The 14,545-nt window shown below is 40.2% G+C and overlaps 1 protein-coding gene across 3 annotated transcripts in view; it reads right to left on the reverse strand.

Moving 5' to 3' along the window:
* Positions 1-14: 14 nt before the first annotated feature.
* The window catches only part of LOC139941367 (C-myc promoter-binding protein-like), a 66,978-nt gene continuing 52,447 nt past the window's right edge, over positions 15-14,545 (reverse strand). The window contains exons 19-30 of one of the 3 annotated variants that reach the window (XM_071937826.1): positions 14,203-14,476; positions 13,062-13,295; positions 11,524-11,733; positions 9,633-10,829; positions 9,193-9,367; positions 8,464-8,717; positions 7,832-8,048; positions 7,292-7,565; positions 6,802-6,885; positions 5,886-6,055; positions 4,912-5,084; positions 15-4,426 (exon numbers count right to left, since the gene is read on the reverse strand). In XM_071937826.1, coding sequence (XP_071793927.1) covers positions 4,281-4,426; positions 4,912-5,084; positions 5,886-6,055; positions 6,802-6,885; positions 7,292-7,565; positions 7,832-8,048; positions 8,464-8,717; positions 9,193-9,367; positions 9,633-10,829; positions 11,524-11,733; positions 13,062-13,295; positions 14,203-14,476 — 3,408 coding nt within the window. In that variant the 3' untranslated portion in view covers positions 15-4,280. Of the gene's footprint in view, positions 4,427-4,911; positions 5,085-5,885; positions 6,056-6,801; positions 6,886-7,291; positions 7,566-7,831; positions 8,049-8,463; positions 8,718-9,192; positions 9,368-9,542; positions 10,830-11,523; positions 11,734-13,061; positions 13,296-14,202; positions 14,477-14,545 lie in introns of all 3 variants that reach the window. The other 2 variants (XM_071937825.1, XM_071937827.1) reach the window with 2 other exon arrangements.

Below are 14,545 nucleotides of genomic sequence, written 5' to 3' on the forward strand. Positions count from 1 at the left end.
ACGCAACAAAGTTCTTACTAGTTTGTAATGATTGTTAAACCTTTATTTCATTTTTACCACCTCTCAAAAGTCGTTCAACATTCATTTCCGTATGTATTCACATTTTGCAGTTACAAGATCGACCACTTGATCAATATTTTTGTAATTCCCAAGTAACATCGGGCAAATTGATGAACACAAAACACATTTTGTCTTCACTATAATGCCGTAATCCTGCAACCCAAGATTATTAAGAGCCCAATTCCAAAAAGCTGCACATATGCACACATAGCTAAGCGCAACAAATTATGCTTACAAGAATAAGGTTACCGACCAAACTACCATGTCACATGTGTAACTTGTGACTGGTATCCTACTCATTGCTGCTTAGCAGATATAGTTAAGCAACTCTATGAAATGGTCCGAAATCATCGAGCTGCAATATTGAAAAAAAAAATTCTGCTAAGCAAAAATTATCAGGATACCAGTCACAGATCATACAGGCGACATAGTGTTTTGACTGGTAATCTTATTCTGGTAAGCAAAGTTGTTTTGTGCTTAAGCAGCTCCATGAAATTAGGCCCCCATAGTGGTTTGCACTTAGCACTATATTGAACAACGAACAGATCAGATGGTATGTACTACACGTCATTTTGTAATGAGCAATTATTTACTCAAAATATTGGTAATAAGAATAACCTTGTTATACTGAACATCACAACCACGACCCAATCTTATAAAAATTCACTGGGCAGATAAATGCTAAGCATAAAAGCATCACGGTCTTCAGCCAGATTGTCACAAAAACTACACAAAAAAACAGCCTTGGTTTCTCTGCCAACCTTTGCTAAAGGTGACTTCCTTCTGTCTTTATAAAATTAGGTCGCGGATAAAAAAGCCTCCCATACAACACAGAAATACTGAATAAGAAAAGACAATCCCTGTACAAGATACGTTTCCATGGTTCCTACTGTACACAGACGCTAAGTTGATATGATACAAAGGGTAATAACTCCAGAAGGTGTCCATCCAATATATACACAAGGAGACTTTTTTCAACAAAGAATTATGTTCATCTTAAGTTTACATTAATCATTTTGTTTGTTTCTTCTTCAAAAAATTACTTAGAAGTTATTAAACTGATCGCTAAATCATACACAGCATGGCAGTGGTCCTGAAACAAAGATGTATAAGTATTTTACAAATTAATTCTTTTACAACGAATTCAGAAATTATAGCATTTTTATAACCTCATTACTTTTATTTTTTTTAAGTTTCCGTTTTTGGAAACCCGGCAAGAACAAAACCAAACAAAATTAAAACCCTGATTACTTTCAGACTTCCCAGTAATGTACAAAAATTAACCCATAATAACATAACAAATTATATTCACATTATTAAACTCATTATAGAAATTATCCTTCCATCATGGCTAAAGCGTTGTCCTATAAATGAAGAATTCGGAAGATCCATGGTTTTTAATACTGATGATAAATCAGTGTTTGATCAGTACATGGGTATTTTCCCCTTGCACCAACGTCACAAATTGCTACTTGTTCCTTGCTCACAATTGTAGGAGTCAACTTTAAAGGATTGGGGTACTTTTTTTAAAACAAAACACAATGACCACATATTTACACTAAACGTACAGTTTGAAGATAATGATATTAGAAGGCTTCCCTTAAAATATTACTTACTGAGGTGCTGTAGTTTTTGAAAAATGAGTAACACAATATCACGAAAATACGTTTTACATGCTAAAATAATTTTCATCTCACTGAGACTAAGATTATGTTTGTGACTTGTTTTACCTGTTTCTCAAAAACTTCAGCACCTCAGTAAGTAATATTTTAAGGTAAGCTTGCTACCATCAAACCGTGTAAGTTTAATGCAAATCTGTGGACATTGCGTTTTGTGTCCTGCAAAAAAGTATCCAGACCCTTTAAAATGCGTAAACGTTGGTCGTCTGAACTGCGTACAACACATGGAGATATTGACTCCCAAAATGGCGCAACCAAGATTATTGTGATGATGATGCAAGTATCGGGGTATATAAAAGCAAATAGGGCTTAGGAGTTAACCTTTATCATTGTTCTACCATCCTTGTCATGTTACTTGTGCTAAATAGCGAAAAAAGGGGTTTGTAAGCACATAGTAGTAAAACACTGGTTTGTTTCAGACCCATGCTAGTGTCTATCGACTCACGTCACTAAGCTCAGGTTCATCTAGAAATGTAGTGCAGACAAAACAGTCTAAAATAAACCTGTTCTGTAAAACAAAGGCGTGAGTTGTCATTTTACAACTCACACCACAACTGACGTGTTTTTCATAACAAGGCACAAAAGAAGAAAAGAAAATACACCAAAATTAAAAAACTATGAAATAAAACACGTATAATCTAGAATTGTCAGAGGAGAGATTTTAAGTATGAACTGGAAATACTGGTGACGTTTCAGGAAAGTGGAGAGCGGTGGAGTTAAACTAAAAAGCAGCACGTACATATTTTGTTTTTGTTCCTAAATTTTAACTGTTATAACAAAAGGCAGGTGATAAGTCAATCAATTAACTAAAAATATAGATCTGCGTCAGATAAGTATCAGATTTTGATGAAAAAAACCCCCGTCTTTCAAGACATGATACAAATTCAAAATCATTTGGCACAGCGATTAATGGAAGCATTTTGAACCCGGCTAAAATGACATCTTACATTCGCATGTAACTCAGGTCTGTTACTTATTCTACTCGAAAGTAACTGTCATTATTAATCTCTTCAAGCTGAGTTGATGGTGAAACTTTCAACCAACAGTTCTTCCAATACACTTCTAAAGAAAATCTAAATCATGATTATTCTGATATTATTTGAGGTTGGATTTGACGATGAATGATAACAAAATGAATACCAGTAAATAAAAGAGTGACGTTGATAAAGAGTTTATATAAATTAATTTCCAGCAAAATATTTAGATTCCAAACTACATGCACCAATGCTAGATTGCCAAACTGATATGTCAGGGGTATTCAATGGACCAGATGAAACCCTTGCAATAGCAAAAAAAGGTTACCGGCCAAATTACTGGACATTTACCATTGCTGTGACTGGTACTCCACTAATTTCTTGCTTGGCAAAAGAATTTGCTTAGCAAAATTTTCTGCTAAATAGCTTCATGAATATGGCCCAGGAAGATTCTTATGCTGACTGCTCGACGCAACCTGATCTAGTAACTTGATATATTTGTTGGATCTTGTAGCATCTTCAGCTTGGTTTCTCTATTCCTTCCAGGAGATGCAACATAATCCAACTAAAAGTGACATTTATTGGATCCTGTTGGATCTGTCAATCTATAGACCAGCATTCACGGAGCCACTTCCGCAAAATGCCTGGCTACCATATTGCCATTTTGGGAGGCAATTCCTATGTGTTCAGAAACCCAAATTGGGGGACAGAACAGGTGTGTGCAAGTGCACTGTGTTGGGCCAATACTTTTACTCATGTGGTTTCTTGCTGGAATGCCATTTTTCTAGGGTTGTCTAAAATACATGCATGATATACATCAGTCATAAATGCTGACATGTCACAAATACATAATAAAATGATTTACATTTCACGTGAAGCCCTAAGGTGAAGTTTGACATCATCAACCCCTTGTGGATTGACTTAAGTCGAAAATGTTTTCACACATTTCGGCAAAATCTTGATTCTCATTTATAGTGAACCGGGGTGGCTTTCACAAAGAGTTAAGACTAGTGTTATCTCGAGTAAGGACAAGAGTTACTCGTCCTAACTTAGGACTAGCCTTGCGCTAAGAGAGGACTAGTCTCAACTCTTTGTGAAATCGACCCCAGGGCCCAATTTCATCATGCTGCTTAAGCTCAAAAAGTAGGTAAGCACAGCAACATTATGCTTACCAGATTAAGATTACCAGCCCAAATACCATATCACACGTACGCTTTGTGACTGGTATCCTGCTCATTTCTGCTAAGCAGGAATTTTCTGCCTAAGCAGCTCCATAAAAACTGAGCCTGTGTAAGCACCTAGCTATTTGTACCCTATTAGACTTCATCTTACTTCCAGCAACTTACAAAGTGATGAAGTATTAATCATTATCCATTAGAGTGCACTAAGCAAATCATCTCCTAACATTTTCCTGATCGATTCTGAAGGATCATTGTAGAGTAATAAATGTGCTTGAATAAACAGGTGAAGACGTCGAGAGAAACTCATTAAGGGCTCCCTCTACCAGGCATTGCTGAATCACTACAACCGAGTCACGCTTTATGAAGTGGGTTGGACAGGCTAACCACTACAGGAGGAGGTCCCCGAAGGCTTTCCGACACATGTTGACAGCGAGTTGGGGTGGCTTGTCGTCAGTTTGCAGCAACTTGCCGAACGGTCCGTTCTCTTTCTCCAGTTTGTAGAAGGCCTCACGGTACTGCTGGTCGAATGCGTCTGAGGGATAAGCAAAACATGAATCTTAAAGAAAGTTGTAAAATATCATGTGGTTTCAGTCTAGACCTAGTGTTAAAGGTTTGCTACATCGGAAAATATTTCTTTTGAAACAATTTCATGGCTTTGCTCTCACTGCACCTTTAGTTTAAAACTTGTGAAAGCAGAAACACATAATGATGCGAGAAAATGAAACTGAGAAAAAGGGGTTTAAAGTCGAGTTGTTTATTGAAAAAAGAATTGACACATTTTCTTTTCATGATAGTTTAAACCTTTTTTGATGTTCTTTGTCATGAAGGAAGCTGCCAATTAATATAATGTATATTTTGCCAGTTAAATTTAGAATAAAGGTATCTTCGAAAAATCACCCGTTGGCCTTTGTGGCTTGTTTTGCCACTGATACTTTTGACAAACGGCTCATAGAGCTTAATCGCATCACATATGTATTCTCAAAACATTTATTCTCAGAGACGACGATCCAAACCTACCATGATCGATATTCTCTCTGCCCATGGCTACGAAGGACAGGAACAGTAGCTCTCTGTAGATGCTGCGTCGACCTGATTGGTCCTCCCCTAGTTTCTTCAGCTCTTCTAATAGGAGCACTATTGGTTGGTACACATTGTTGTAGCGGATGTACTTAACTAGCTGCACCATAAATCTATTAAAGAGAATGTATACATTTGGTTATTGCTCTTAAAATTATCGGCACGCAAACTATTGGCTAGAAGCCTACAGTTGTATTCGATAGTATCAAGCATTTTGAGAATGTTTCACTTGGAAGTGATGTGGTTATGTCAAGACATATCAGTTTGTATCTGTTTACCAACAACAAGGACCTATAGTATAAATGCCAAAAATTAGTTAATGACCCGGTGTGGCGGTTTCAGTCTTCCGCCGTGTTTCAGTTTTCCGGGTGACGTAGTCGGACATATCATCACGTTGTTCGAACGGTTTTAGCTTTCCGGCGTGTTCAGTTTTCCGGGTGACCTGTCAGACACCGCCGCGAGTACCCTGGCGAGTACTGTAGTTCTCTCAGCAGTGACCCCAAATTGTTTATTATTACGATTATTTTCTGTGTAGTCACATAATCTCTTGCCCCATCTTTACATGTATTCATGGGTACAACTTTAGGCAGGTCACACTCTGCTTACATAAAAAACAACCCATACGATCCACGCGTTTGCCGCTAGTTGTACTCGACTCGTGGACGCCGCCATGACAGCTACCAGAGGGTAACGGATGACTCAATACGGCACTAACAATGGACTACTTTCGCTTGCTGTGCGCAGGCATCGCATGACGTAATGCTACCGTATTTGGTCATTCGGAAAACTGAACACAGCGGAAAGTTGAAACCGCCACACCGGGCCCAATTTCATAGAGCTGCTTAAGGATAAAGTGTTGCTAAGCACAACAACACTAATCAGAATACAATCAGACACCAATAAATAAAACTTACGGTTTGGAGAAAATCTGTTGATCTTTGACTAACGGAGCGAGGGATGCATTTCCCTGGGCGCCCCATAGTATATACATTGGAAGCACGTTCTCATCGTACAGTTTGACATTGTCCCATAGCACGCTGATCTTTACGTAGCGGGAATCGGTTGATAACCACTGGACACTCTCCTGGTTTGAAGGGAAAATAAAGTCGACTTAATAGCTTTCTCTCGATCATTGTAAAAATCTCATCCCAATCCCATGAAGTTGTGTAGCAGAAGAAAACAAAATTGCTTATTGAATTTCTGTACAACAGTATGAACTGGTAACATGACTGGTAACAATTTCTGCTAAGCATGGCATTCATATGCTAAGTAAATATTTTGCATAAATAAGACTTGTAAAGCGCACAGTATCTGAAGAAATAAAAATCCATTAACGGGCGCTGATTCGCAAAGAGGATTTCAAATGCTCTTTTGAAGAGATGAGTCCTGAACTGCCCTTTTTGTCATGTCAATTTTTAAAACAACAGTTTTGAAAACAACTCATGTACACATAGCAACTATCTTAATATAACTTAACTATCAATTTACAATCGCTGTATCAATGATTGAATAAAAAGAGCTTGAGTTTGTGGAACACAAGATCTGCAAAGAGTTCCTCATAATGTATCTGTTGTTCATTTGGTATTTTTTCAACAAAACGTTAACCCATGATTGTGGCTATGCACAATTGTAAACGAATCTTAGACATTTGACCAACTGATTTAATACAACTTTTTCAGGGGCATTCTCCAAACCACGAATCTGGCTTCAGGCTCTGATTGATGTTTCAACCACCATGCAAAAATCTAGTTAAAAACGATGATTACAGAGCACAACCTGGAGCCCAAGCCTAGGTTTGTAAAATGCCTCATGTCATTGGGAGGTACTTACGCCATTATCTCTGTTCTCACTGTAAGCTGCCAGTAGCACCCCTTGCAGGTAGTTAGGGAAGTTAAGTCTCTGGAAGTACCACACCTAAGTAACACAAAGAAAAACAACAAATCAAAAATAAAATGCACGCAGTTTGTTCTTCTGGTCATCGACTGCAAGTTGACAGTTCATTATTAACAAATAAATTTATCGGACAAGAGTGTCATAGCCTAGCCCGTGTAGCAGTCGAGCTTTATCTGACACATCTTCTATTTGCTAGTTACCAGAGTGTGGGGGATCCTGGTCAAGGCAGGATTCCCCTTTTACACATTTGTGACAATACAGATTTAAAATCTGGGTTACTACTAAAACCTTCTGAGCCCATTGGGCTATTTTACAACAGCTTAAGAGCGCAAGGCCTGCAGTACACAATAGTTTCAGTAATTGCTCTTGCCAAACTCTCGACACTTGATTCCCAAAGCCTTTATCTTTCATTCTTAAAGCAACTCACCAAGTTCCAAAAGATAATAGGATGTTGCACTACGAAGCTCGGTGCTCGTAGACAAGCCTCCCCTTCATTCTCAATCACATTCTCCACCTCCTTACGAAGCACCAGAGGGCTGAGGTATGGCACGGAGATCGGTCCAACCTTGCAGTCCTTACTGGGTGGCGGTAAGAACTCCCTGGAGCTGCGGACGCTGGAGGGTATGCTGCCGGGGTTGCTGCTGTGGAAGTCCTTGAATTCCTCGATGGGTCTGCAGCGGGGTAGGGTCATGGCGCGTCCTCTGGTACAGAAGAAATAAATTTGTCTTGTTTAGTTATTTTGCTGTTATCTTTTTCATCGATAAGTTTTTATTCTGTTTTATTAATTTATTCAGGAAGGGACCACAATCCACATGTCAGGCTCCGGTCTGGATGGGATTTACAGAGGGTGAAAAGTAGCGAAAGAATCTGAGCAGCATTACCGTTTTTCTGTAATGGTGGGTTTTATTTAATAAAACGCGTAGAGTTGCATGGCTATAAATGGTAGTCACAATGTGTATGTACTTACCCATTGATTTGACCTTTGAGGGAGAGGTCAGTTGAGGTCATACACTCACTAGACGACCGCCTTCTAGTGGACATTGGTGATAGCCTAGGTGACCTTAGTTCACCTCTAAGCGTTGCTTCTCCGGCTGATAGACTAGCCTTGACTGGCTGCTTAGGTGTAGGGGCCTTCTTGGCTGGTTGCTCACGGGAAGGAAGGTTGCCATCTTTTTCATCTACATCTACAAAAGAGAGACAATTTTGAAATCAATATTTATATTACAAGTATTTTATTACTTTTTTCATTTTATGCAAGTTCTTCCTCAAGCAAGGTTAAAAGAAAAATGAAAATAAATTAAATCTGAAGGTAGTAATTGATATTCCTCTTAAAACAGTCTAGATTGCAGGATGGAGGGAAACATGTACCAAGCAGGGAGTTCATAAGAAATGCAGTACGTGGTATCAAGCTGTGGAATGGTAGAAAGGCTGAAATGAATTTCCAATCGGGGATAATAATGTGAAATCTAATTGAAACGAATGGCCCTAGGTCCTATGTTCTAAAACTAAGCAAATCAAGAGTGTACGAGTGAGAAGAAGCAGAAAGTCTGAATTCATGTTCAAACATTCCTAGGAGTAGACTATAATTAGACAGCGTACCTTCCTCTTGCTCCTCTTCTAGTGACAGATTATCCACACTCGGGATGGACTCTGATTTCTTCTTTGATGCACTCAGCTCCTCCTCGGTCTGGTTACTATCCTTTCTCTTCATTAGCGATGCGGAGTGGAGGCTCTGCATGCTCTCCGACGATGGGCTCGGGGTGATGGTGCAGACCGGCATGGTGGCCTCGTTACGGAAGTCTCGCATGGCGATGTTGAGAAAGGGCACTAACTGAGCGTGGCAGAAACAGCAACTGTGGGAAACAGGGGGCAGGGTACCACACTCGGTTAGTATTGGTTGTAAGGACGTATCCAAATTAGCGTCTACAGCTACGGCTACGGCTGTTACTAAGGGTGTTGCTAATGAGGTCCTATTCCTCAGCGCATGAGGTCCTATTCCTTAGCTATAGCCACTAATTGGGACACGGCCTAAGTCTCATTTATTCTCATGTCTAACAAATTCTCTACCTTGACAACTGAATGTGACAATTTGTCCACAATGAGTTTTTATTTAAAAGCCCTACTCTGCAAACTGGGGCGTTTGCAATTTTTTAAGAATTTAATCTCAATTAAAAAATGTAACTAAATAATTTTTTTATTTGTATGTGTTTCTTTTAAGAATACATATATATATATATATATATATATATATATATAAAAAATTCAAAGGGGGTTAAAAAAAACCTTGATTTCCGGTTAAAAATGGAGAAATTGAATCCCTGACAATACCTTGTCTTAAGATTGGACTCGTCAGCCGACCATCCAGCCATAACGGCCTCATCATACAGCATGGCTTGGCATTTGAAGCATTGATAACAGCTAGTGATGTGAACCTCGATGGCGTGTCGACGTGTTGCGCAGTCCTCCTGGTCTTGACCTGGTTGGTTTAGTGACTGGCAACTTCCTGTGAACACGAATCAATTATAAATGATGAAACTTAAAAAATCGTTAGATCTTCACAAAGGGTGAACAAAGAAAAATAAAGTAAATTTGTCTGTTTAACCCCAAATCATTTATAATAAACCTCTATTAAAGGTACCAAAGGAATAAAACTACAAAAGATAAATGACGAGTCTCACCTTCTAATGACGAGCCATGCAGATGAATTCCCATATTACCCAGTGAGATATTATCCATGAACGAATCGTTCCATGAATGAGCCATCTCACCTGTATCCTCTTTCTGCGACACACCTTCCAAGTTGTTCAGACTCCCAGCAGTGGATGCCCTCATCGGGATAGGCTTGGGGGCCGCTGGGGACGAAAACGACCGGGTGTACTCCCCGATCTTCGAGGCAAACCCTATTGTCTTGGCCCTGAACGCTGTGCTGAACGTCTCCATTTGGTTGGAGGCGTTGCTGAGGGTCTTGGTCAGGGATTGACGGTTGATCCGAGGAGTGAATCCACTGATTCCGGAGAAGAGACTTCCCTTACGGGGAGTGGTCCTGTCCCTATTGGAATCCAGACTGTCTCTGGAGCCCGATCGAGAGCTATTGGAGTCCAGATTGTCAGCAGAGCCTCCCGAGTAGATGGGAGATGACGGGGCTTCTTCAAGAGGGACATCGTCTTTCTCGGTTGCTTCGTCCTCGGCTGCAACTTCCTCACTGTTCTCCTCCTCGATCGTGTCATTCCAATCAGTTCTTAAATCCACTAGGTCCTTCTCTTTCTTGCCTACAGTACATTCCCCGTTAGTCAGGGGTTCTAGTCCTAAACCAAGAAGATCTGGAATGCCTTGGTTCTCCGTTCCTGCCCTATCTTTGTCCGTCTTGACTTCATTGTTTACTTCAACCGTGTTTTCCTCCTCGAACGATATCAAGAGATCCTTCTTGCAATCCTGTGCTGAAGTAGTCAGAACTGTCCTGTCACTATTAGTTTGCTCGGAAAGATTATTTTCATTGTTTGAGATGCTTCCGTTTGGAGTCCTGTGACTTAAAAATTCTGGCCGACTCCCAACGGAGTACGATCGTGGTGCTTTTATGACCTCGGCGAGGTTCGGCGAGGGGCGACAGTGAATACTATTAGTTCTTCCTCCGAGAGGAGAGGTGGCAATTGCCGACTCGTCGTCCGTGATGCCCTCCAGGATTTTGGCGTCACTTCCAAACAACTCCATTGAGACACTGGAATCTCTGTCGATGCTCCCATGGCTAGAGAGGCTAAGTCCAAACGGAGAGCTGGCATCACCGCTTTTGTTGCGCTTGTGCAGTGAGCCCTGCATTGGAAAGGTGAAAGAATGGTCGGCACTACGATGGCGCCGTCTTTCGCTGGTTTCAGTGTTCGGTTCCTTGGTGTCAACTCCTTCGAATACACTTTCTTCAACGGAATTCTCCAAGGATATTTGGTTGTTGAGTACCATACCAGTTGAGCTCCCTGATAATTACACATTACAAAGTTGGATTAAAATATACACAAAATCAGCAGAGCATAAAGAAATGACTTTGATCTTTAAAGAATTACCTAAAGAAATAACAAACAACTCTGACACTGTATTCAAATAAAGGCAGCTATTCTCCAGAAGTGTACTGATTCTACTTGGTCCAATTTCATGGGCTCTGGCTACTGCAGAACTAAGCGTTCCCCATAGAGCACAAATTCTGCGGGAAGCAGATCTATGACATTGGGCCCAGATAGGTTGGTGATTCATGCAGTTTTTAATTATTCATGCCTATTTTACATGCACAAGGTGACAATTTGCTACCAACCACTAAGAGCACAACGCTGAGCCCACTTACACCCACTTATCCTGTTCACTATTTGGTAGTCAAAATGTACACAAAGAAATAGACTCCCAAAATAGTGGACGTGCATTTTGTGGAGGTGCGTTCCATGTTGTGCAAGGGGTCAATAGACCAAGCAAGTCTCACGCTTTTCAAACATTTTTTGAGGGCCACTACGGTCCCATGTAAATCTGTTTAACACATGAAGAGCACAAACCATGCGTACTTTAACGAGTCCGAATATTCAAATATGCGCAAGCCTCGCACAGACTGTTCCGTTTAAAGTAAACATTCATAAATGAAGTGGTTTTTGTGAAATGATAGCCGACATGAACACACAGACTAACCCGTGCTGCCTTGTAATGTACCCATGCTCCCAGTGCTCCCTAAGCTACTCCGGCCGTGTCTGACTATGCAGGTACCAGAATCATTGGCCAGCTTGCTCTCAGACTGCTCCGTGGGTTCACTCAGCACTTTACCCACGTCAACGGAGATTGCCACAGGCTGGGAAACCGGGGTTGATGCAGCACTGCTAGCACCCACTGAATCTGTTGCATCTGTAATAAAAAAAATATAAAAAATAGAACAGGCTAGTAAGACATTTGATGCAGATATACCTCACTTTAAGTGAGTCTCAATTCCATATTCAGGACACCACACAAAAGGCCTTTTATCACAAAGCTTGTAAGCATAAACACTTGCAAAATACAGACAAATCTTGCTGAACAGAAACTGGTTAGCAGCCAAATTTTTACATTGCTGCAACTTGTGACCCACTCATTTCGTGCTTAGCAACAATTTTCTAAGCAGTATTTTCTGCTTAGAAGCTTTGTGAAATTTGGCCCTGTTCTTTTCAGAGCCAAAAGAGCTGTATACATACATGTAGTTGTACCCACAAGTTAACTTTTTTCCAGATGTGAACTTTTCATGGAAACTGAACAGTTTTTAGAAAGCATACTTTGCCAAACTTATAACCCAAAATTAAACTGAAAGTATGGAAGTGTTGATGAACTTTCATAACTTGAGGGAGGATTATATCAGTAATGTTGAGGGAGGATTATATCAGTAATGGCTATGGGTGCATGTTTTTTTGTAATGAAGATGTCCATTGGAAGATTAGTCAAATGTATATTTGAAATGCGATGGTAATATGAAAGAAATAAAGAAATGAAGATTGACGTCAACTATTTACAAACTGTATTCACCGTCAATTACACAAAGTAAACATAAACATAAACAAAAACAACACCTCATAGACTATTGAGCATGGCGAAACAGCAAAAAAACAAACATAATTGCTTTGAAAGCAGCAAAGCAAAAGCATAACCCATACAAAATAAAAGCAAAGACAAATAAATGGCTCAAAGTTCAACACCTCAAATACAACAGTTCTGTAAGAATACTTTCTACATATTTCTCTTTGCAGTAAGACTATGTAGTTAATCTAATTGTTCAGTTTTGGTGGTTTTAAAACGAACCAGTAGAATACAAATTCTATATTCAGTTTTCACTTTTTTTCTGGGAACCACCAAAGAATAGTTTGCCATGGAGTAAGTGTTTTTATCAAGTGCGTAAGTAAATGATTTTTCTCCGACAAGAAACACTATTTTAAGGGGCCCTTTTCCCCCTAATTTAGGTTTCTGGAAGACAACTGCTTTGGGATTTTTTTTCTAAGAGAGGTTTGCGGTAACACCATGTGAATATCTCTTTTTGAGTATTGTTGGTTCTGAAAAGAACCGTTGGTTTAAAGTCTCGACTTTTCGATCAGTATGCTCTGATTGTCTTCAGGTTTTCTTTTGCCAGTTTTGGATTACATTGTCTTCAGGTTTTCTTCTGCCAATTTGGGATTAAATTGGGTGCAAATTGGATGCAAAAAGAGGCTGACCATGTTTCATCAGATCGACATCAACACTTTCTTGTCTCTTTGCGAACTCCTCAGCTTGACCTCCGACCTCGCCTTCCTCTTCCTCCTCCTCCTTGATCTCATCCCTGGATTCACTGTCACTGCTGGAGCTCTTCTCCGTCCCATAGCGGATCGGGGACAGTTCAGGCGAGGCCAGGACCTCGTTGGGTGCGGATTCATCCATGATCATGGAGCTATACCCCATATCCGAATTGCCTGTAAAGCGTAGTAGGGCAAGATGCCAGTAATATATATGCAAGCTTTGTTTTTATCAATTTGTGTATAAGGGTAGCAGGAAATCTTCTAAGATTAACTTGGCAACAAAAAAATGCGAGGGTAAATTAGCTTCAGAGTAACAGAGGCCTGAATGAGTTAGCAACCGATGGGTGTTAATAACAGGTTGTATCATATTTCAAATTAATTTAAAAACGAACCTAGGCTGGAAGGAAAACATTTATATGATATGAGAATTAAGGGGGTGTTTGAATTGGTGGCTGCGGCTGCAACCAAGGCTATGGTAGTTGCTTAGGAAGTTTGTAAGTGTTATAAGAGCAGAGGATGCTTCAACAAGCGCGGTGGTCCTGCCACAGCCGTAGCCTTTATTTCATGCCCAAAGCCGTAGCCATGGTTGAAGTTAGAGCCGCAGCAGCCACAGACTGAAGTATGATATGAATTTTAAGTATCATGTACATGTATAGTTAAACTGTGAATGTTTACCAATGAATTAAAAAAATATTTTGCTGAGCAAATAAGATAAATTTTTTAGTAAAGATATGATTGATTCTTATGAGTGCTGATGACATTTTGCAAAACCTACTAACTCTTTAATATCTAAGAATTTTGTTATATCCTTAAAGGATTCTGTAGCATCTATTCTGTATCATATATTCTGCAGCTTATAAGGGATTGAAAATGCTTGATAAAGATAAGGGCACCAGCTTAACAAAAATCTTTGCAAAATGATTTTTTTTTTAAATACAAATATCAGAAGTGCTGCTGTTTTTTCACCATCTAGCATCTATTCAGTAGCATGTAAGAGATTGCATGTCTAGGACTAAAGGTCACTGATTTTAAGAAGACATTTTTGGGGGATAAAATAATCTACAAATACTTGAGATCTTACCAGTGCTGCTCTTTTCCTCTCGAGTCAAGTTAGTCGGCTGCGATATCAGCTGGATGAGGTCATCACCCCGGCCGTCAGGTAAGGGGTCAGAGGACCCACTGTCCCCACTGGTACCACTCCCTACGTCTACCTCACTGCTGGTGTCCGAGTAGATGCTACGTCGGTGGTTCAGACCGCGCCGGAGGAGGGTGACCGCTCGGAGGGTGTTGCGTAGTTTGACCCACTGCTGGTAGCCGCTGAACCCGGAGGCGGGCCATGTGCTCTCAAGTACAGCCTGCATGAACACCAGTTAAACGATGGGTTAGAAACTATCGAGTGGCCATGTTGGGTTTATGGATTGGTC

The sequence above is a fragment of the Asterias amurensis genome, chromosome 9, assembly GCF_032118995.1.
Source record: "Asterias amurensis chromosome 9, ASM3211899v1".
NCBI classification, from domain to species: domain Eukaryota; kingdom Metazoa; phylum Echinodermata; class Asteroidea; order Forcipulatida; family Asteriidae; genus Asterias; species Asterias amurensis.